Source organism: Zonotrichia albicollis, unplaced genomic scaffold (assembly GCF_047830755.1).
Source record: "Zonotrichia albicollis isolate bZonAlb1 unplaced genomic scaffold, bZonAlb1.hap1 Scaffold_257, whole genome shotgun sequence".
In the NCBI taxonomy this organism is placed as follows: domain Eukaryota; kingdom Metazoa; phylum Chordata; class Aves; order Passeriformes; family Passerellidae; genus Zonotrichia; species Zonotrichia albicollis.
This window is the reverse complement of record NW_027428429.1, coordinates 884,287-907,103: the sequence shown is the minus strand read 5'-3', so window position 1 is coordinate 907,103 and position 22,817 is coordinate 884,287. Positions and strand designations below refer to the sequence as shown.

At 49.6% G+C, this 22,817-nt stretch overlaps 1 protein-coding gene across 1 annotated transcript; it reads right to left on the bottom strand.

The window, feature by feature from the left end:
- Positions 1–2,317: 2,317 nt before the first annotated feature.
- LOC141727921 (olfactory receptor 14J1-like) lies at positions 2,318–3,250 on the bottom strand. Its single transcript, XM_074534204.1, has one exon. It carries the CDS (start codon positions 3,248–3,250, stop codon positions 2,318–2,320), a length of 933 nt encoding a protein of 310 aa, XP_074390305.1.
- Positions 3,251–22,817: the final 19,567 nt, after the last annotated feature.

The following is a 22,817-nucleotide window of genomic DNA, read 5'->3' as shown; positions in this document are numbered from 1 at the left end:
TTGGATGGGGTCCATCCTAGGGCAATGAGGGAGCTGTAGATGAGCTCCCCAGGCTGCGCTCCATCATTCACCATCAGTGCTGGCTCAGCAGGGAGGTCCCAGAGGACTGGAGGTGTCAGTGTGAGCCCATCCCCAAGAAGGGCTGGAAGGAGGATCTGGGGAACTCCAGGCCTGTCAGCCTGACCTGGGTGCCCAGCAAGGTTATGGAACATATCACCTTGAGTGCCATCACAAGGCACCCACAGGATGGCCGAGGGGTCAGAGCCAGCCAGCGTGGATTTAGGAGTGGAAGGTCCTGCCTGATCAACCTGGTCTCCTTTTATGACCCGGTGACCCGCCTGTGGATGTAGGAAAGGCTGTGGATGTTTTGTACCTGGAATTCAGCAAAGCCTTTGACACTGTCTCTGACAGCATTCCCTGGAAAAGCTGCAGCCCACAGCTTGGGCAGGTTCCCTCCTCACTGGGAGATTTAACAGCTGGCTGGAGGCTGGGCCCAGAGAGTGGTGGGATGGTGCTGCACCCAGCTGGTGTCCAGGCACTGGTGGTGTCCCCCAGGGGTCTGTGCTGGGCCCAGTCCTGTTTAATATCTTCACTGATGATCTGGAGGAGGGGATCGAGTCCACCATTCACAAATTGCAGATGGCACCAAGCTGGGTGTGAGTGTGGATCTGCTGGAGGGCAGGACAAGAAGACACAGCCTTAAGCGGCACCAGGGGAGGTTCAGGCTGGACAATAGGAAGAAGTTCTTCACAGAAAGGGTGAGAATTGGAATGGGCTGGCCAGGGGGAGGTGGCAGAGTCACTGTCCCTCTCCAGTGGCACTTAGCACCATGGTCTGGGTGACAAGGCAGTATTAGGGCATTGGTTGGACTTGATGATCCTAAAGGTCTTTTCCAGCCTATTTAATTCTGTCACTCTGTGATGACTGGGACACTCTGGGGCCATTGTGACACTGCAAGGCCTCATGGAACTAAGAGGACCATGGTGACACCGTGCAGCTCCATAGAACCAGGGGTCCACTGCTGTGCTCTGGGGCCAAATGGAACGAGGCAGTGCATGGTGACACTCTGGGACCTTGTGGAACCACAGAGGCCATTGTGACACTGCAGGGCCTTGTGTAACCAAGGGGTTTCACCATTTTGACACTGCAAAACCAAGGAGACCATTGGGAGACTCCAGGGCCCAGCAGAACCAAGGGGCCATTCTGACACTGCGGGGCCTCATGAAACCGATGGGACATTGTGACACTGCAGGATCCTGTGTAACCAAGGGGCCACTGTGACACGAGGGGGCCTCAGGGGATCTGGAAGAATGTTGTGACACTGAGGGGACTTGTGGAAACAAGGAGTCCATTGTGACACTGAGGGGACTTGTGGAACTACAGAGACCATGGTTGACAGTGTGGGACCTCATGTACCCATGGGGCCATTGTGACACTCTGGGGCCTCATAGAACCAAGGGGCCTCTGTGAAACTGCAGCACCAACAAGAACATGTGAAGCCCCACAGAACCAAGGAGTCCACTGTCACATTTTGGGGTCCCACGGAACCAAGGAGACCATTGTTGCTCTGCATGGTCTCATGGACCCAAGGAGAACAGTGTGACAGTGCAGGGCCTTGTGCAACCAAGAGGCCATTGTGACACTGAGGGGCCCCCTGGAACCTAGGACATCTTTGCAGATGACACCAAGCTGGATGTGAGTGTTGATCTGAGGTAGAAGAGCTTTGCAGAGAGACCTGGACAGGCTGGATTGAGGGGCTGAATCCAGCAATTTAAGGTTTAAAAAGTCTAAGTACCAGGCCCTGCAATTTGGCCCCAGTGCTATAGGCTGGGGATGGAGTGGCTGAGCAGCAGCCAGGCAGAAAGGGACCTGCAGGGACTGATGGACAGCAGGCTGGACATGAGCCATCAGTGTGACCAGGTGGCCAAGAAGGCCAATGGCTCCTGGCCTGGCTCAGGAATGGTGTGGCCAGCAGGAGCAGCGCTGATGTGCCAGCACTGATCTGCCCCCAGCTCTGCACACAGACATTGCTGCTGCAGCTCCAGAGAAGGCAACAAAAGGGCATCTCTGCAGAAAACTTTGCTGGGACATCCTTTACTTCCCTTAAATACACCAAGAGTGCAGTCCCCCATTGACACAGTCTGTGGCCACAGGGAAGGTAGAGAGAAAAAAAATGAGAAATGGCACAAGCAATGATGTTTCTTTGTGGACAGAATGAAAAAACTAAAACAAAGGAAAGAAATCTCCAAAATGAAACCAACAAGAAGTATCAAAAACTAGTTTTATTACAAGTGATTTGCAGAAATCGTGCAGCAGTTTAATGTTCCTGAAAGCATCCAGTGATCAGTCTCCTCACAGCAGCCTTGAGCTCCTGGTTCCTCAGGCTGTAGATGAGGGGGTTCAGGGCTGGAGGCACCACTGAGTACAGAACTGACACAGCCAGATCCAGGGATGGGGAGGAGAGGGAGGGAGGCTTCAGGTGAGCAAATATGGCACTGCTGATGAGCAGGGAGACCACAGCCAGGTGAGGGAGGCAGGTGGAAAAGGCTTTGTGCCGTCCCTGCTCAGAGGGGATCCTCAGCACGACCCTGAGGATCTGCACATAGGAGAAAACAATGAACACAAAACAGCTAAATAGCAAGCAGACACTAACTGCAATTAGCCCCAGTTCCCTGAGTGAGGAATTTGAGCAGGAGAGCTTGAGGATCTGTGGGATTTCACAGAAGAACTGGCCCAGGGCATTGCCATGGCACAGGGGCAAGGAAAATGTATTGGCTGTGTGCAGCAGTGAATAGAGAAAGGCACTGGCCCAGGCAGCTGCTGCCATGTGGGCACAAGCTCTGCTGCCCAGGAGGGTCCCGTAGTGCAGGGGTTTGCAGATGGACACGTAGCGGTCGTAGCACATGATGGTCAGGAGATAAAACTCTGCCACAATAAAGAAGAGAAAGAAAAAGAGCTGAGCAGCACATCCTGTGTAGGAGATGTTCCTGGTGTCCCAGAGGGAATTGTGCATGGCTTTGGGGACAGTGGTGCAGATGCAGCCCATGTCACTGAGGGCCAGGTTGAGCAGGAAGAAGAACATGGGTGTGTGCAGGTGGTGGCCGCAGGCTACAGCGCTGATGATGAGGCCGTTGCCCAGGAGGGCAGCCAGGGAGATGCCCAGCAAGAGGCAGAAGTGCAGAAGCTGCAGCTGCCGCGTGTCTGCCAATGCCAGCAGGAGGAAGTGCCTGATGGAGCTGCTGTTGGACATTTGTGCTGTCTTTACATGATGATCTGTAAAAAAAGAAATTATGGGATATCTGGGCTTGGAGAGGACTTCAAATATCCCATCACAGCCTGGGGGCACTTTCCCCCCACTACCTGCCAAGGGCTGTCCCTGCCAGCAGCTGCTTCCCTGTGCCCAGGGCTGAGCCCTGCCAGTGCTGCCAGAGCCCAGCCCAGTCCTGGGGGCTCAGCTCTGCCCTGCAGACCCCTCCCAGCTCAGGCACTGCCAAGGGGCAGCTCTGGCTCTGCAGGCTCTGATGGCAACATCAGAGCAACCCCAAGGAGGCTGGAAAAGCGACAGTGATGCTGCCTCTAAGAGGTCTTGTGGTAATTTCTTTCACTGCCTGGTTTATTCAGATCCGGGAGATTTTGTTTGTTTTTTTTTTTAATACCATTCTGAAAAGAGAGATTAATACATATGTGCGATTTCCCGTTCAGGCAACCCACAGCATTACATTAAAAATGCAGGATTTTCCCTCTTATGCAGCTTCTGCTTTGCTGAGCTCCATGTATAAGCTATTTGGACATTTTCTGCAGTAAAATGCCATGCTGGGAGCAGTCCTGAGCAATGCAGCATCCTCATCACAGAAGGAGAACACTTCCAAGCTTACCAGCTCTCACTCCCCGCCCACATCTTGTCCCCCAGCGCTGGGAGCAGCTGCCAGGGCCGGCTGAGAGCTGTCCCTGGCAGGCAGCAGAGTCCCTGCCCCCGCACAGCGCCCTGGGCTGCAGGACCCTGCTCTTCAGCACAGCCCTGGGCACCCCTGGCTGCTCTGCACAAGAGACAATCAGAGAATGTACTCACAGGGTCTGTAGGCATTGGGATGTTCCAGCTTGAGGAGATGGCTCCAGGAGCTGCAGCTGCATTGTCCTGCAGCCAGAGGTTCCTGTGCCAAGGGCTGGCAGTGACTGTGCCCCAGGCACTTCTCAGCACCTTCCCAGCCCTGACTGATTGAAGCTCTCTGTGCCTCTGTGCTGTTCCCAGGGTGGCTGCAGGCAGTGCCCCAGCCCTGCTGGGCTGACACTAGAGGTGCTCATCAAGAGAAATGTGCTTTTGAAGCTCTTCTTGGTTACCAGGAACTGCCTCTGTGCCAGGAGCCCAGCTCAACTCAGCAGCACAGACACAGCAGAGGCACTTTAATGAGCCTCTGGGGCTTTGTGCTGAGGCCCTGAACATCAGTCCCTGAGAGGGAGCTGAAAAAACCTCTCCAGAACTCCAAGTCAGAATCCAACTACAAAGTTTTTTGGACTTTTAATGGGTCTCAGTGTGGGACACAACTGAGAAAGTGTCCCCAGGTCCCAGGCAGAACAGAGAACTGGAGGCAGTGATGACAGGTGGGGACAAAGAGAAGCCAAGTCTTGGTGCCCTGGGGCACAGCAGGGTCTGTGCCACCAAGGGCTGCGAGGAGATGCCTTGTCCTGAGGCCCTGGGGCCTCCTGGCACAGCCCCAGCCAGGCTGGGCACTGTCAGCCCCTTGTCCTGCCCTCAGCACCCTCCCCTAGCCCACATCCCAGTGGTCTCAAGGATCTGCTGGAAGGATTCCCTGGGGAGCCTTGCTCAGGAATGGCCTTGGGGGCTCCTGAATGCTCCCTGCAGGGACTGCAGTTTTTCAAAGGACTTTGGGTTTGGCTTTTGCCTTGGAATCTCTTGGAGGTTTGTGCAATCATGACCTCCAATTATCTGCTGTAATTAGTCCCTGGAGAGGCTTTGTCAGTACCAACACTCAGTGGGGCTCATTAATGCTTCAGAGTACTTCAGTTATTTTAAGGTACTTGGTGTTTCTCTTTTGATACAGACTCTGGGAGAGGTTTGTGCAATCATGGCCCCAATTATCTACTTTAATGAGTCCCATGAGAGCTTTGTATTGACACTCAGTGGGGCTCATTAATACTTTGAGATACTCAAGGTTTTTAAGGTACTTTATGGATTTAAGGATACTTTTAGGTACTTTTAAGGATTTTCCTTCCCACACTGAGTCTCAGAGAGGTTTTTGTGACATGCTGGCTGCCAATTCTCTCCTCCAAGGAGTTCATGAGGAGCCTGTGTTGGATATCTTCCCTCTTTCTGTTTTTCAATGAAGATGGAACTGAAAGAATTCTGTAAGACTTTCTCAAATCATCCAAACAAACATGGGACAATTAACAATTCAACAACAACCATAAAGACAATTAGCAGTCCTCTTTTAGTTAGACATCATGCAACCCTTTAGTTGTCAGGATTGGAAGAGTTTATTGAACCAGTCTTTGTTTTCCACTTGAAGCTTCTTGAACCCTTCCTTCAGTACCTGAATGCTCTTGTGAATCGACTAGCTGTGCCTGGAGAGGTTCATGCAACACATGCCCTCAGACTCTACACAGCCATGCCCATGTGCTCAGAGTAAAAACTCTATTGCTGTTCTGCAAGGTGGCCTGTCTGATGGCCTCTATATCTGAGAGCAGGCCACTCAATGTGAGGGAAGTAGCATTGGTTTGCTTACCTAACAAGCATCCAGGATGGTCTAATTGTCCTAAAGCTTTAGCTGCAGCCACCCAAGGCAGTCCAAATTGGGGATGCTACCATCCAATACCTGGATTAAAGCTTTCAAAGCCATCTCTTTGATATCATTCAATACTTCTCTGGGGATACCTGCTGCTTGATCATCTGGAAGGCTGTGTTGTCCTTCTCCAGCTAGATGGTTGGTTGCCAATTCTGCCCTTGCCTCATTATTAGCATAGTCTGCTATTATTTGATTTAGTAAACACTTCCATCCCCCTTCCCAAAGGGTGTATTCTGTAGGTGACAACAACATGGTCATAATATATTTTAAATCATAGGGGGTTAAGACATGTGCTGTAAATGTGGCCCTCATTAGGCCATTAAAACAAGGTAAGTCCCTCCTATGGTCTTTACCTGCCCTACACAGATCCTTGATTTCCTCATAAACCAATGGCTGATACCTGGGCTTCTGCCCCCTTCTTTCATAACATATGGAGAAAATGAGGAATTTCGAGACTATTTGCCAGTCTCCTTCCTTAACTGCTTCTTTCTGGATCCTTTCCTAGGGATCTTCTGGAGTTGAAGATTGAGGTTGCTCTGGGGAATCAAAACTGTCTTCTGGGGAGGAAGAGTAACTTGGAACAGAAACATTTGGATTAGAAATAGTGTGACAGCTGGGGTTAATATCCTTGACCATGTGGGTTATATTCTTGCCAGTGGGTAAGGAAGGGGGTGTTGCTATTTTGTCAGATGTTGGGGAGGAAGTGCCTTGATTTAGGATGGTGGACTTCCAGGCTGGTGTTCTGGAGGCACGGCCCAGGGTGAAGGTGGAATGATTGACATGCGTGACCCGCAGTTGTGGGGCTGGAGTCTGGAGATTGATTTAGAACAGAAGAGAAGGTTGTGGTAGCAGGAAGTGGAGGAGCCAAGATGGAGAGAGGATGAACCGGCTCCTGAGCCACATTCACGCTCCTTCCGTCTTGAGTTTCCAGGGCATGATGCTCCAAGACTACATGGCCATTGCCACCTTGGACCATCGTGGAAGTTCTGAGAAAGGCTGATTTGAGGGGAGATCCCGAGTTAGGAGTTACTAATGGATTGTGTTTTCAACACACTGCTTGCTGGTGAAGGGTCTCAATAATGGTATGGAAGATGGGAAGCATGTGTGGTGCAGTGGGGTCCCTTTCGATCGAAAGATTGTACATTTTAACTCACACTGAGTCCAAAAATTCAGTGGTATGGATTTCATCAGCAGAGGCATCTCGAAAATTTTTTATGATCCATCTCTTGATTGATTTTAATTCGTTCTTTGAAAATATTATATCATGATCAGTAAGAATTAAAGCATCTATATATCCTCCTTTCTACTTTGGACATCTGGCTGCCTATTCTTCTCTTTCTCTGCCTTATGGGGAAGAGCCACCGGGACACTCAAAATCAATAATGGAACGTGGGTGCATATTGTAAAAACACAGTGGCAAAATGGGCAATAAATGTCTTGCACATCCCCAAAACCCACCTGCAGTCCTATGCCGGTGAAACCATCGTTGTCCCTGCTGATCCTGGGCAAGGTCCCTTGAAGCAACGATGAAACCGCCGGGCCTGGCACAATCCAAAATCCCAGGGAGCTCTGGCTTATCCATCAGCTAATCCCAGCTGATGTGACTGAATGTCATGGTCCCTCTTCGGGTGCCAAATGTCACAATGAAGGTGGCTGTGACAAACCTTTCTGGTTCCCTGACTTCAGGGTGAGGTTTGCAAAAATGAAAAGGAGCAGGTTCGATGGAGTTTCCCAAAAAGAACTTTAATACCAGGGTGATAGACAATAAACATGGAGAAGTTGAGAACAGTATGAGGGGCAGGATCCAAAGACCTGAGACAAAAGGGAAACAACAACATGGACACTTGGAGCTAGAAAACCAGAACAATAACCATACAGAAGAAACAAGTAACCAATTAACCAATAGGGGAGTAGAACTTGGACAACTTAGTATAACAACACAAAGGTTTATGGGGGAACTATCAAGGCTCAACATAAGTTAAACAAATGATACTTATGACTTGAAATTCAAGCCCAATTCTTTTGGGGTAAAATCTGGCTGACTCTGAGTTACACCTGGCCTAACTCCCACATTGCTGATTTGCACTGGCCCATTGGGATTATGTGGCCCAACAGAGCCACAATGATGTCCTTGGTTCCACAAGGCTCCACAGTGTCACAATGGTGCCTTGGATCCATGGTGCTCTACAGTGCCATAATGGCCCCTTCATTTCACAAGGCTCCCAATGTCACATTGATCCCCATAGGAAGGAAACCACGGAGCCCCTATGTTTCAGGAGCTGATGAACGGCAGTCACCAGAGGCCAAGGAAAGCCTGACCTGTCAGTCCTAGCAGGTTTGCTTGGAGCAGCTCTTGGATATTTGAAATTATGAATGTGGAGTCCTAATTTCAGACATTTGTGCCTGGAGAAGATGGATGTTTTTCTTCCATAAAAATAAAAGCAGAGAGCCCTTTCCAGTGTTTGGAAAATGGGTGAGTGCTGCCCCTCAGGAGGCAAAGACCAGGCAGACCTGTCTGCCCTGGCAACTTCTGTGTGGCAGTAATCCTTGGATACACAGAAATTTGGAGGTGGAATTCTAATTTTGGCCATGGATGCCTGGAAAAAAATGTACAGTTTTTTTCCCTAAAAAGAAAATCCCAGAGCCCCAGTGTTTCAGGGGCAGATGGGAGCAGCCTTCCACATTCCAAAGTCAGCCAGACCTGTCAGGTGACCCCTGGGAGGCCAAGGCAGCCACACCTATTTCATGTTCCCTTGGTTCCAAAGGGCCCAGCAGTGTCAAATGGCTCCTTGCTTCCATGAGGGCTTGCAGGACCACAATGGTTCTCTGCTTCCATGATGCCCTGAGGTGTCATAATGGCCCCTTGGTTATACAAGTCCTTAAGGATCTTAATGGTCTCCATGGTTCCACAAGACCCCATGTGTCATAATGATCAATTAGTTCCATGAAGCTCCTCTGTGTCACCATTGCCCCCTGGTTCCATTGGCTCCAGTGGTGCTACAATGACCCCCTTGGTTCCAAAAGTTCCCATAGTGTCACAATAGCCCCTTCCTTCCATGAGGCCCTGCAGGGTCACAATGTTCTTTAATCGAGAGATTCTTTTTCTATTTCTCCAGTTCAGAGAAGAGCTGATAGAAGCCTTCCGCAGGTGATCTTGATGCTGAATGTCTCCTTAGGAGGTCTGGGCACAGAGAAGAATGAGCCCCTTAAGGGCTGACCCTGTTTGGACAAGCTGCTCCTCACCCCCAGCCTCACCATGTCTGACATGGCCCACCTGGCACTGACATCTCTGTGCCCTGCACCAGAACCTTGTCCCTGAGCTCAGCAGCTCCATGTCCCAGCCCGTTGCACCGTGTTGCACCTACTCTCCTCAGGGCTCTGCCTGCACACAGGCTCAGGAGAAGATTTCCTGAGGGCCTGTGATGAACCATATGGTGTCCTGGTCCCCTTCCTTCGACAGGGGGCTAATCCACACAGCCTCTGGGCACAGGTCTCGGACAGTGTTGCAGAAAGATATCTGTGCGCAGATGATCTCTTTATGCAACAAACTTAGTGAAAGACCATAGAGCAAGGGATCCAATGCCTGAGAGAAATGGCAGTGGCCGAGATTATCTTCTCAGATGATGTAACAACTAGGAACCCAGACTTAGTACCATGCACGTCTGTGATGTGGCGAAAACTTGTACAACTTGGGCCACATGAATATGCTTCTGCCTTAGCCATCATGAAGAGGGATGAGAGGGGTGAGACTGTGCTTGACATGGCAAGGAAGCTCCGAGCATATGCAGATGCTGTACATGGCCCGACACATGCCAGAATCGCAGCGGTAGAAACACGTCTGCAGAAGTTAGAGGATAAGATAGAGGAGAACCATAAGAAGCTTAGAGAGGAGATTAAAGAAGACCTTCTCCAAATTTCAGCAGTACAGATCCGAGGTTCCGGTATCCAAGGCAGACTTTTCCAAGATGGTGAGAGAAGATACACCCCACGAGCTGAGCTGTGGTTTTACCTGCGTGATTGTGGGGAAAACATGAGAAGTTGTGATAGGAAACCTACCGCTGTTCTGGCACGACGGGTGTGTGAACTGAAGGAAGCCACCAGAAGGAAAGCAGCTCCAGCTGCCCATAGCCAAACGGCCAGGTATGATGATGATGACATGTCTGATCCCCTCGAAGGAACATCCAAAACATATGCCCAGGGAAAGAAGGATAACCAGGCTTAGAGGGGCCCTGCCTCTAGCCAGGTAGAGGCCAGGGAAAATCGTGTTTTCTGGTCTGTGTGGATTTGTTGGCCTGGCACATCGGAACCACAAGAGTACAAAGCTTTGGTCGATACTTGTGCGCAATGCACATTAATCCCATCAAGACATGTGGGGACAGAGTCTGTTTCTATTGCTGGTGTGACAGGGGGATCCCAGGATTTCACCTTGGACCTTGGTGGAAGCTGATGTGAGCCTAATGGGAAATGAGTGGAAGAAGCATCCTATTGTGACTGGCCCAGAGGCCCCATGTATTCTGGGCATAGACTACCTTCAAAGTGGGTACTTCAAAGACCCAAGAGGACTCAGATGGGCATTTGGAATAGCTGCTGTAGAGACAGAGGGCATCCAGCAATTGAACACCTTGCCTGGGTTGTCTGAGAATCCATCTGCAGTAGGATGCCTGATGGGAGAAGAGCAACGAGTGCCAATTGCCATTTCCATAGTGCATTGACGGCAGTATAGGACCACTCGAGATGCTGTGATCCCCATCCATAAGATGATCCGAGAGCTGGAGAGCCAAGGGGTGGTCAGCAAGACCCACTCACCCTTCAACAGCCCCATTTGGCCTGTGCGAAAATCTGAAGGAGAATGGAGATTGACTGTGGACTACCGTGCATTGAATGAAGTGACTCCACCACTGAGTGCTGCCATGCCAGACATATTAGAGCTCCAGTATGAGCTTGAGTCCAAGGCAGCAAAGTGGTACGCCACTATAGACATTGCCAATGCATTTTTCTCCATTCCTCTGGCAGCAGAATGCAGGCCTCAGTTTGCTTTCACATGGAGGGGAGTGCAGTACACCTGGAACCGACTGCCCCAGGGGTGGAAGCACAGCCCCACCATCTGCCATGGACTGATCCAGGCTGCACTAGAAAGGGGTGAGGCTCCAGAACACCTGCAGTATATTGATGACATCATTGTGTGGGGGAACACAGCTGTGGAAGTGTTCGAAAAAGGGAAGGAAATCATCCAGATCCTCCTGGGAGCTGGTTTCACCATTAAAAAGAGCAAAGTAAAGGGACCAGCTCGTGAGATTCAGTTTTTGGGAGTGAAGTGGCTAGATAGACGGCGTCAGATTCTTACAGATGTCATTAACAAGATCACAGCAATGTCTCCACCCACCAATAAGAAAGAGATACAAGCTTTCCTGGGTGCAATAGGTTTTTGGAGGATGCATATTCCTGAGTACAGCCAGATCGTGAGCCCTCTTTACCTGGTAACCCGCAAGAAGAACAATTTCCAGTGGGGCCCTGAACAGCAACAAGCCTTTGTCCAGATCAAGCAGGAGATTGCTCATGCAGTAGCCCTTGGCCCAGTCAGGACAGGACCAGAAGTAAAGAACATGCTCTACTCTGCAGCTGGGAACCATGGCTTGTCCTGGAGCCTTTGGCAGAAGGTGCCTGAGGAGACTCAGGGTCGACCACAGGGATTTTGGAGTTGAAGCTACAGAGGGTCTGAAGCCAACTATACTCCAACAGAGAAGGAAATCCTGGCTACCTATGAAGGAGTCCAGGCTGCCTCAGAGGTAATAGGCACTGAAGCACAACTCCTCCTGGCACCTTGACTACCGGTGCTGGGGTGGATGTTAAAGGCAATGTTCCTTCCACTCACCATGCCACCAGTGCTACATGGAGCAAGTGGATTGCTCTCATCACTCAGCGCGCCCGTATAGGTAAACTGAATCACCCTGGGATTTTGGAGGTCATTACAAATTGGCCCGAAGGTGAGAATTTTGGTGTCACAGATGAAGAGGAACAAGAACCAGTGACACGTGCTGAAGAGGCTCCTCCCTATAACCAACTGCCCCCAGAGGAAACACGCTACGCTCTTTTCACTGATGGTTCCTGTCGCATCGTAGGGATGAACTGGAAGTGGAAAGCAGTCGTAGGGAGCCCCACACGACAGGTTGCACAAGCTACCGAAGGAGAAGGTGAATCAAGCCAACTTGCTGAACTCAAAGCTGTTCAACTGGCCCTAGACCTTGCTGAGAGAGAGAGAAGTGGCCAAAACTCTATCTCTACACTGATTCATGGATGGTAGCCAATGCTCTGTGGGGATGGCTGGACAGGTGGAACAAGGCCAACTGGGAGCATAGAGGGAAACCAATTTGGGCTGCTGATGAGTGGAAAGACATTGCTACCAGGGTAGGGAGGCTACCTGTGAAAGTCCGCCATGTAGATGCCCATGTACCCAAGAGTAGAGCCAATGAGGAACACCAAAACAATGAGCAGGTAGACCAAGCTGCAAAGATAGGGGTGTCCAAAATAGACCTAGATTGGGAACATAAGGGAGAGTTATTCCTAGCTCGATGGGCCCATGATGGCTCTGGCCACCAGGGCAGAGATGCCACCTATAAGTGGGCACGAGACCGAGGGGTGGATCTAACCATGGACAGTATTTCTCAGGTTATCCATGACTGTGAGACGTGTGCTGCCATCAAGCAGGCCAAGTGAGTGAAGCCCCTCTGGTACGGTGGGCGGTGGTCCAAGTACAAGTATGAGGAGGCCTGGCAGATTGACTCCATCACACTGCCCCAGACACGCCAAGGCAAAAGCTACGTGCTGACCATGGTGGAAGCCACCACTGGATGGTTGGAAACCTACCCTGTGTCTCATGCTACAGCCAGGAACACCATCCTGGGCCTGGAAAAGCAAGTTCTGTGGAGACATGGCACCCCTGAGAGGATCGAGTCCGACAACGGAACTCATTTCAAGAACAGCCTTATCAACACCTGGGCTAGGGAACATGGCATTGAGTGGGTGTACCATATCCCCTACCATGCACCAGCTGCAGGAAAAGTGGAGATGTACAATGGCCTACTAAAAACCGGGTTGAAAGCTTTGGGTGGGGGATCTTTCAAAAATTAGGAGCAGCATTTAGCAAAGGCCACCTGGTTATTTAACACTCGAGGTTCCACCAACCGAGCGGGTCCTGCCCAGTCTGAGTCCCTGAATGTAATAGAAGGAGACAAAGTCCTAGTGGTACATATCAGAGGTTTGTTAGGGAAGACTGTGTGGATCAATTCTGCCTCAAGTACAGACAAACCCATTTGTGGGGTTGTCTTTGCTCAGGGACAAGGTTGCACGTTGTGGATAATGCAAAGAGATGGAACAACACGATGTGTACCTCAGGGAGATCTGATTGTGGGGTAAGAATGATATGCAATATCACTGTTCATTGGATGTTACTGCCATTGTCTGTACATTAAACCATACAGACATGAGATAGAAGGAAATGTGTAAGTGTCAAAGGTCTGAGCAAGTGATAGATGGAGCTTTAAGTGAGTAAAGTGAAAGGGGGGAATCCTGCAGCTCTGTAATATAGGGCCTGGATTCAGTGGTCCAGTGTGGGGATGTGATGAAGGCAGGATGGGTATTGCTTGTTAATTTTGGGGAAACAGATGGAAATTTTCTATGAATAATGCATGATGTGTTGTAGTTTGTTGATGACATGGGGATAAGGGGTGGAATGTCCTGGGGTGATGTTATGATGCTTGTATCCCCATTCATACGTTCTGTGACCATCTTGAACCCGCTCCGGACTGGGACCTGGGAACACCGAGGGTTCGCACCGTTTTGGCCTGCAGCAGCTGCCCCAGCGCCGGAGGGACTGAGAACAGAGCAACCACGCCCGAAAGAGACTTTCTGATTTTGTCATCTTTCTCAGAGCGGTGTCACCTGGTATTGTTCATTTCGTGTGCTGGGGATGCTGTGTCTGTCAAATAAACACAGGTTCTTTCCACTTCTCTCTGAGGAATTCTTCCAAACCAGTTGGGGGGGGAGGGGCCGTGTGGGTTTGCTTTCTGGAGGGGCCCTCCTTTGCAGATTCTTTAACAAATTTGCCCTAAACCAGGACAGTGATTTAATTGAACTCATGCCTTTACAATCAACCCATCTAATGCATGAGGAATTCAAAGCATATTTTAGTTACTGAAAAGATTGCTTGTTTTTTATTTTTCATGAAACTAGCATCAGTTTAATTTCTCTGAATAATATGGAGCTTGCAAGCCAAGACAGAAGGGCTCTACTAGTTCATGTGGTGCCCATTGCCTCCCCACTACTACAGGATCTCTTTCCTTCCAAACAGTTGGGAATTCACAATGCTCTCTAGAATCTGATACTGGAAAGGAAGTAATTGTTTTTAAAAGTAATTTTGAAGGCCTTTGTTTCTGTACGTCCCGCTCAATTCCAGGTCAGATTTTGCATTTTTGGGAATTTATATTACTCTTTACAACAAAAGAAGTGGTGGGACACAAACAATGCCACCACGTTTTAGATGCAAAAGAAGCTTTGCTCTCTCCATTAGATGTGCCTTGTATTCTGTGAGCCTGTCTTTGTAGGGAACAAAGAGCTCATCCTAAAGCTCCACTTTTGCTCTACTTTCTTGTTCCAGGGGTTTATTCCCTGAGCAAAGGGATCAGGTGTTCTGATCACTTTTGCTGCATCAGCAGAATTATTTCTCCAAGTCTCATCTCTCCTATCATTACATGCCCAGAGATGCCAAAGGAACAACAACAGTGTCATTGAGGCTTTCAACTGGAAAGCATTGCCTGACCCAGCTGCACCAGAGACTGCATTTTGTCTGGCACAATTCCACTTGTCAGGGATCAGGCAAGGCAGGGCCAGGGACAAGGCAGAAGGCATCGCCTGCCCCAGCCTCAGCCTGCAGCACTGACACAGGCAGAGAGAGCTGGGAAGAGATTTTTTCATTGTGAACCTGCCATAGGTGGCTTTAGGCTTGTGCTGTCACAGGATGACAAACCCACACTCTGCATAGGATGCATCTATATGGATGCCTTCTTCTCCTTCTCCTTCACCGGAAAATTCAAAAGGACTTTCTATCATAGGAGGTTTCCCTATTTCTGCCAGTGCAAAACCCAGGCAATGTTGATCAATCTCCTTCACATCTCAAAAGGTTCAGCTCAGAAACTGCCCCAAGGAAAGGCTTTCTCCTTCAAAAGCAGGAGGAAGGAATGGGAACATCTCTCATTCATGCTAAATGCCTTCTTTTTCCTCTACTAGTTGTGATACTAAAAGGGCAGCAGGGAGATAAAAAGAATGAGCAGGATGGAGAGGAAGGCATCCTTGCCCTGCACTGCATTTCAGGGGCCCCGAGGTACCACTCAACACTTCACACTGGAGGAATTTTCACTGTGCCATCAGAGAACACTCCCAGGGACTGGGCTCTCAGAGAGTCCACTGAGTCCACCAAAAAATTGTAATTAATTTAAAGAAATTTAAAAAAGAATGGGTTTTAACCAGCTTTGCAAATATCACCTCAGTCAAGAACACAATGGTCATTTTAGGACAGACATACCCTGTACCTACCTGCATCTTCAGAATTCTCTTTCCTTCTGCAGCTGGATCCTGGCCTGGAGAAAATGGAGGACAAAAGAACATGTGAGGAGGTAGAAAGAGAAGGGAGGGAATGGGTGAACCGTGAAAGGAGGCAAAACTTTTAAACAAGGTCATTGTGATGAAGGGGGAAACGCAACACACAAACCCAACAAGATGCAAAGCTGATTCATTGTCCTTAAGCTTTCAGTTGCTGGAGTCACTCAGAGGTGGCCAAGCTCCAGCTAAAACACAACAGTAATTCTTCAACCTGCATCAGAACTCCCCAGTTCTGCTGTCTTTTCTTTTGGAGCCAAGTGGCTCCTAAAGCCTCTCTGAAGCAGCAAGAGCTTAACTTTGCCTGCTTGTGCCTTACCCTGGTGACAGCCTCGTGCTACATGGGCTAAGAGCACTGCTGTCTCCTGAAAATGATATTACACCTGCTGGCTCTTTCAAAAAAGCAAAGGCTGTTTCCAACTCAGATGCTAGGAAAGGATGTTCAGATCACACCTTAAAAGCCCCACTGAAGATTCGCAATTGGCATGATACTTCTGTGACTCCCTCTTTATTGTTAGCACTTGCATAAGGGTAATAGCTACATTTTCTCTTGCATATCCAAGACAATATTTTTCCATCAGGTGCAGTTCTATGCCTCTTCTCTAGCACCTTGCCCTCTTTGACCTTAAGCCCAGATCAAAATATTAAACATCAAACGGATTATACATCAGATTTTACATCTATATGATGAAGTGAAGGGAGACGACCCATCCTTTGATCAGCATCAAACTCCAATTTATTGATCAACCAGGCACATTTTTATAACCGTGTTAATTAAGTTCATACATATTGCAAAACCCGAGCTCATCATTGGTCACAGATTACACATTAACCCCTCCTTTTGTTTTCAATACCTGTGGTTTGTTATTGAAACCAAGATTTGTGTTCTCACCCTGATATGAAAGATTCTCAAGACCTCCATGTTTGTCACTTTGCTTTCCCATACTTTATCCAAGGACAAGGTATTTACTTGTTATTGAAGACAGGCTTGAGAACTCTTGCTGTTTACAGAAACATGCCTGGGAAACAGGCTTGATAATTGCTGCTTACAGCTGCCTTTTACTTTTCCATCAGCTGTATGTTTTCATGGCCTCTTTCCTTCAAGCCATGTCTGACCAAAATTCTCCAACATCTATATTACAAAATTTATCTGGCATCTCATTTCACAGTGAAGGCCCAGGCACAGTGAAATTATACCTGATGTTTACAGAAGCAGTATCTGAATTTGCAGACACCTCTCCGGTAGCCAATATTTGCCCAAGCATATTCTTGCGGTTGCAGAATTTGACAGTCAAGGATCACAGCATTCAAAGACCTGCAGGACCCTATCCCATGCAGTACAGTTCCCAAATGTCACCACAACAATTACAGAGGGATTCAGTACCCAAGTCAAGCAGAGGACCCATCTTGAGATGGTTTGAAGCCCAGCCTCCTCTTCCCCACCACCACCTCTGCTCTTGGGGCATGAGAGTTGAGTTTGACATTGTGCTGGATCATCATAGATGGGTAAAATATTGAATACACAGAAGTTTGCCTAAATACAGGAGACAGATGGCTGTGCAAAATAACCGCACAAGAAGGGAAGAGTGAGCTGAACAGCACACTGGAGTAACAGACACCTTGGCTTACGTGATCTCCTGGGACTTCTGGAATTCCAGCTGGGGAGAGCTTGGCAGGGACCCTGCAGCACTGCCCACAGGGGGACTCACTGCCCTGCGTATGGGGGGAATCAAAGGTGGTCCCAGTGACCCCTTCTTCATATCCCCACCAATGGAATACAGCAAGGAGGTCTGGAAAGAGAAGAACACAGATCAAGCATCCAGCCTTGCCTCCGTTCATGTCTCAAGACATTTTAATATGCATTTAACTGGGACCTGCCAGGAAAAGTCAAACTTATGGCGCAACTTGGCCCAGGACAGGGAAACTTCACCTTGCAAAGGGAAGTGGTGAAGGACAGCTCATGTCCCACATTTGCCACTTCTGCCCTCGTGTTCACTCCTCTGCAAGTGTGGCTGCATTCCCAGCTGGCATTCACATGTTTGACATCAGGATATTCTGGGGTGCCACTGCCTCCCCTGGCCTTGTGGATGGCATGGCAGTGGCTTTAGATCACTGCTCTCCCTCTCCCTAAGGTGTCTCACAGCCAGTGCTGATCTCCAGCCAAGTCCCCACAAAACCATTCTGCAGGATGTCAAAACCTGCATTTCTCAAGCCCTTCATTTCTCCTGCTGCTGCCCTTCCCTCCTACACTTCCCCAGCAGCCTTTGAGCCCAGGTGCTGCTGAGCTCTCGGCATGCTGGCTGCTCTCCAGCTCCCACACATCCATCATCTCAAGCTCCCTGGCACTGAGCAAGGTCAGCAGAGCTCCCTGCCCTCCTGCTCTCTGCAAGGTCTCTGACTGCCCAAGTTGTTGCAGGGCCCCATGCCATGGCCAGGAACGGGGCTGGAGGCAGCAGGGGCAGGTGCACATCCTTCCTTCATATCCCATCATTGCTGGTGCAGCTAAAGAGCCAAACCAGAACCTGTTCAAACTTCAGTGAGGAGGTCAGTTCCTGTCAGGGAAAAGTTCTCCAAGCTCTGCCAACAGAACATAAAGTGAACATTTACCACACTGCACTTAGCTTGGTCTCCTTACCTTACATCCTTTTCCCTCTGAACTCAGCTCCTGTTTTTTTCTCCTCTCCTCATCCCAGCCGGGGCCATTTTTCCCATTCTCCTGCTCTCCGCTGCATGTTGGGCTTGACTTGGTAGGACGAGAGTTCTTCTGGATGGGAGGCAACAGCTTGGAGGGAAGGAGCATGGAAGGACTTGCCAAGGAGCACCTCTTGGCAAGCGCGTAGTCAGTCAGGCCTGCAAAGTGGAGTCACAAAATAGAACAGAGGCCACCACGCAAACCTAAAACAGCTAAAGCTGTATATTTCATGGGGCACATTACCTGCAAACTTCTAAACAGCTGCACAGGGAAACATGCTCCTGCTGGCAGACACTGAGGCAGGCCAGGGCAAAACCCTGAGCCACTTGCCCAGAGCTGGCACAGGCACAGCCTGGCCTCTGGGCTGCCCTGGGACAGCAGGGAGCCCAGAGCCCTGTGCTCTCCAGGAATGGCTCAGCTGCACATGCACCCTCCTGCTCCTCTGCCTGCCCCACAGCTCAGCAGCCCCACAGCTCCAGGGGCACTGGCAGCAGCACAGCTCATTGCAGGGGCACGTGCAGGGCACAGCTGTTCCCTGGCAATGTGCACAGCCTCTCTGGGCTGCCACCAGACCCTTCCTGCCAGCAGAGATTGGTCCAGCTCCCCCCTCACCTCTGTGTGAGGCTGAGCCATGCTTACAAGGGAAGTAGTTAGTTAGGTGAATTCCCACTTTTATCATCAACACTTCTTATGGGTGTGGTACTCAAGGGGAATAATTTTTAATTATTGAGAAAATGTATTTGGTTTTATTTCTCATGGAACTAGCCTGCATTTAATTCTTCTGAGCAGTACTGAGTTATCAAGTCTGAAGAGAAACGTGGAAGACTCCAATGATACGAGGGGGAAAAAGATTTCTTCTTTAGGCTGGCCTTCTTTGAATCCCCAGGAAAGACTCACACAGCTGTGACTGCTAGTTCTGCAAACCACAAAGACCTCTCAGCCAGCAGGCAGGCCTTTTTGGTGCTTCTAGTGCACTCTAAAACCATCCTCAATGTTGGACCAAATCAGCAAGCAGAGGAAGAACAGGAAATGTATATGTACTGATAGATGCCAACATTGACGACGAAGAAAGCAACAAGACTTGCATCTCTCGACCACGTCCAATTTGTGATCACCTGTGGCCACAGTCCCTGTCCTGGCTGACAGTATGAGTGATTTGGCTACTGTCAAAAAGGAGAAAGCAGAGTAAACTAATGGCAGAATGTTGTGATGCCTCAGGGCATCCTTGCAGTATCATCTGTAGCTGTCAGCCACCTACTCTGACACAGAGCCAGCACTGACCACCTTGGACCAGTTTTCTCTGAAATCTGGGGGGATTTTTTTTCCATTTGGCTCTGGCCTTTCAGCTCCTTCCTATGCTCACCTTTTCCTTCAGGGGTCTTTCCTTTTCCAGTAAAATCCATGTTTGAACCCGTGCTTCTGCTGGCAGAAGTGTCTGGGTTTGAGTTTGGGAATGCTCTCAGAGCAGTCAGCACTGGGAGCTTGGTCCCAGCCTTTGAACAAGGCCGGGTGACTCCGATCACTGTCACTCGGCACAGAAAGGCAGAGCCAGACATGTCTGCTGCTGCTGAGGCCGTGTCCAGCACAACCTGCACCAGCCCAGCGTGGGGCTGCCCCTTTGTGACATGCTCACCATGGTTCTCTCGTTTCCATGGCTGCAAAGCCCCACCCCAACTCCATCCCTTCCATTCCCTTACCAAGCGCAGCCAGCCCTAAGCCCAGCCAGGCCAGGCCTGAGTGTTTCAGACTGTCTCAGAAGGAGACCCTTTCCAAAGCTGCTTTTCAAGGCCTTTATTTCTGTAATTCCCACTCAGTTCTGGGTTGCAGCTTGTTGTGTGGAATTTTGTTTATTTCTCTTCACATCAAACCAAGTGCTGGGACACAAACAATGGTACCAGGAGGTTGAAGTAAAAGAAGCTTTGCACTCCTCAGTAGATGACCCCCTAATTCAGCTGGCTGATAGCTGTAGGGAACAAAGTGACCATCCAAATATTCCACTTTTGCTCTGTTTCATTGTTCCAGGACTTTATTCCCTGCTTTCTTTATTGCAGAGACACCCAAACCCAACATAAACATGATCGGCCTCAAAACATTTCTGATCTTGGCAGTTCCTGACAATTCAAAATTTTCTCAACAGAAATATCACAATAGGCAGGTAATTCTGAAATGCTTTCCAACAGAGACATAAAACTAATCATGCTTGATTTGGCAGAACTGAGCCTGAGGCATGGGACCAATCGGTCTGATCCCTTTTTCTGCATCTGCAAAATAATTTCTTCAAGTCTCATCTCTCCTACCTGTTCAAAGAAGATTTGCACTCTGCATTAGATGCTCCCAGTGTTCAGTGGGCCGATATGATCAGTGTATCTGTAAAGTGTAAATTTGCCATGCAGAGTTCTCCTTTGTTGTTCAAGGGGTTTATTCCCACTTTCTTTCCTGCACCCAAACCCAACATTGCAACACCTGTCTCAAAGCAATTCTTATTTGGACTGTCTGAGAATTCAAACCTACACTCAGAGCATTTCCCTGTCCCCAGGGACAGGCTCCAAGGCCGGGCTCTCACCTGCATGGAATGAAGAAGAGCTGCTGCCCTTGCCAGTGGCTCCGGGGTCTCGCCATCAGTGCTTTGAATGCAGCTTTTGTACACACTATGCCTCTCTGAGCCCAGCAGCATTCCTGGGCATCAGCGGTGCTGCTGCAGGCCAACATCCTCCAGGCACAGCTGCAGCAAGGAGATTGCAACAAGGCCTGGCTGCAGGAGTCTCCAGTCTGCAGCAGCCCTTCACCTGCGGCGGAATCATCTTGTACTGTCATGGGGGAGCAAAGGGGGTGAGGGGCTCTTTGCAGATGAGGGTCTCCTCCATGTGCTGCTGCTCGCTGGGCTGATGCAGCTGCTGCTGCCCTCCCCCCACAGCTGTACCAGGAGCCTGTCTGGAAAAATAACACTACCAGTGCCAGTGCCAGCCACCCATCCCTGCCATGGCCCTGCCCACAGGGCGTCCTGCCCACCAAACTGCTCCAGTCACGTGATGTCAGACACCATCAAAATACATTCAGACAATGCATTTTCCCCATTCTGGCAAAATCATGGCCATACAGGCCACATGCTGAAGGCAGACTGCTGCTGGCAGAATGGGGAAGCCCCAGCAGCTCCTCTCCCCAGGCTGGATGGCCATGGCAGCAGAGACAAGTCTCTCACTCTGCCCACTGCTGTGGGACCCAGTGCTTTGGACATGTTCCCACTGAACTCAGGCTGCTGCTACAGCAGCACCATGCCTTCACACATTTGATAACAAAGAGTTGGAATGGCACACAAGACTGCCCCAAGAGCTACAAAAAAAAAAAAAAAAAAGAGGAGTGGGGGAGGGGGCAAGTGAGTCAGAATAGTTCCTTCCTTTTTAATACAAGCATACCTGAATTTAAGCAGGGACACTGGGCTAATCATATCGGGGCCTGGTTTGTAAGCCTTGTCTCTAGCAATTCCCACCAGTCTACAAGCATTTTCAGTAGAAAGGGGTAGATAAGATTTTACAGCACATGCATCTTGATTCCATCTGCCCCACTCCCTCCCCCATCAAAGATCCTGGGCACGTTTCCTCCTCTGCTCCTTGGTGGCCCCGGGGAGGCTCCAGAGCCCTCCCTGTGCACGGAACAGTTGCTGCAGCACCGCTGCACCTTCATGCAAGCAGTGTCCAAGGAGCAGCTGCGTCAGTTCAGTCTGAAATGGAATCCTTAGTGCACACAAATGACAACTGGTGTTATAAATTATCAAATTGTGAGTCAAAATTATCAAAAATTTAGCAAAGATTTATTAGTTTGTCTGCAAGACCGAAGTTTGGTCTTCAAAACTACCACAGCCAAAGAGACAGCGTCAAGCCCAAGATCAGCGCCGGGTGAACATAGATCTGACATCCCCAGTGTCAGAGTCTCCCCACTTCACACTTGCAGCTTCGCACGGCGAGGTTTTATACAGTTTATTCTGCCTGAGGCAAAGATGACCGAATTTTCTTTGTGTCTCTTCACATGCATCGCTGTTGCTTTCCATGTGCAGAGGTGGACAAAGGCCTCGTCCAGGTGTGCCATTGGTGTCAATAGGCTCCGGAGAAGCCGTGTATTCAGATATATCAGGGTGGCGCTGCTGACTATCTTGATAGATGCAATCGGCAAGGCGATAATCGCTTTCGGGTGGCTCTTGACATCTCAGGAAACCAACGATCATCACCCTGAAGCTTCTATTCTTAGATTAAAGCGTCGATCGTTATCTTAACAAGCATCCAGGAACTAGTTGAATCTGAATAAGACAGCTGCTCCCGGCCAGGGTAGTCAAAAGACGTGGCTTGGGTTTCACAATATTTTATACCATACATTAATAGCATGAATTATCCCTACCATATATTACAGCAACAATGCTCCATGCCTACACAGGGACAGGAAGAGGGCAGAACCAGAGACCATCGTGGCCTAGCAGTGAGCTTTCGGTGTGCCTGAAAGCAAATGGAGCAGCAGCAGCAGGGAGTGGCTGAGACTCGGGGGCACGACCGTCCCAGCGGCTGCAGCGCAGTCAGGCATTGCCTGCACGCTGGGCGCAGTTCCGGCAACTCTGCTCTCCCCACAAGCTAGGAATCGCAGCCCCTGCCTCAGAGCCAGTCAGAAACCCAAGCAAGATACACCAG

Bases quoted from the DNA above. Each gene is read 5' to 3' on its own strand.
- LOC141727921 (XM_074534204.1), bottom strand. From the start codon at position 3,250: ATGTCCAACAGCAGCTCCATCAGGCACTTCCTCCTGCTGGCATTGGCA.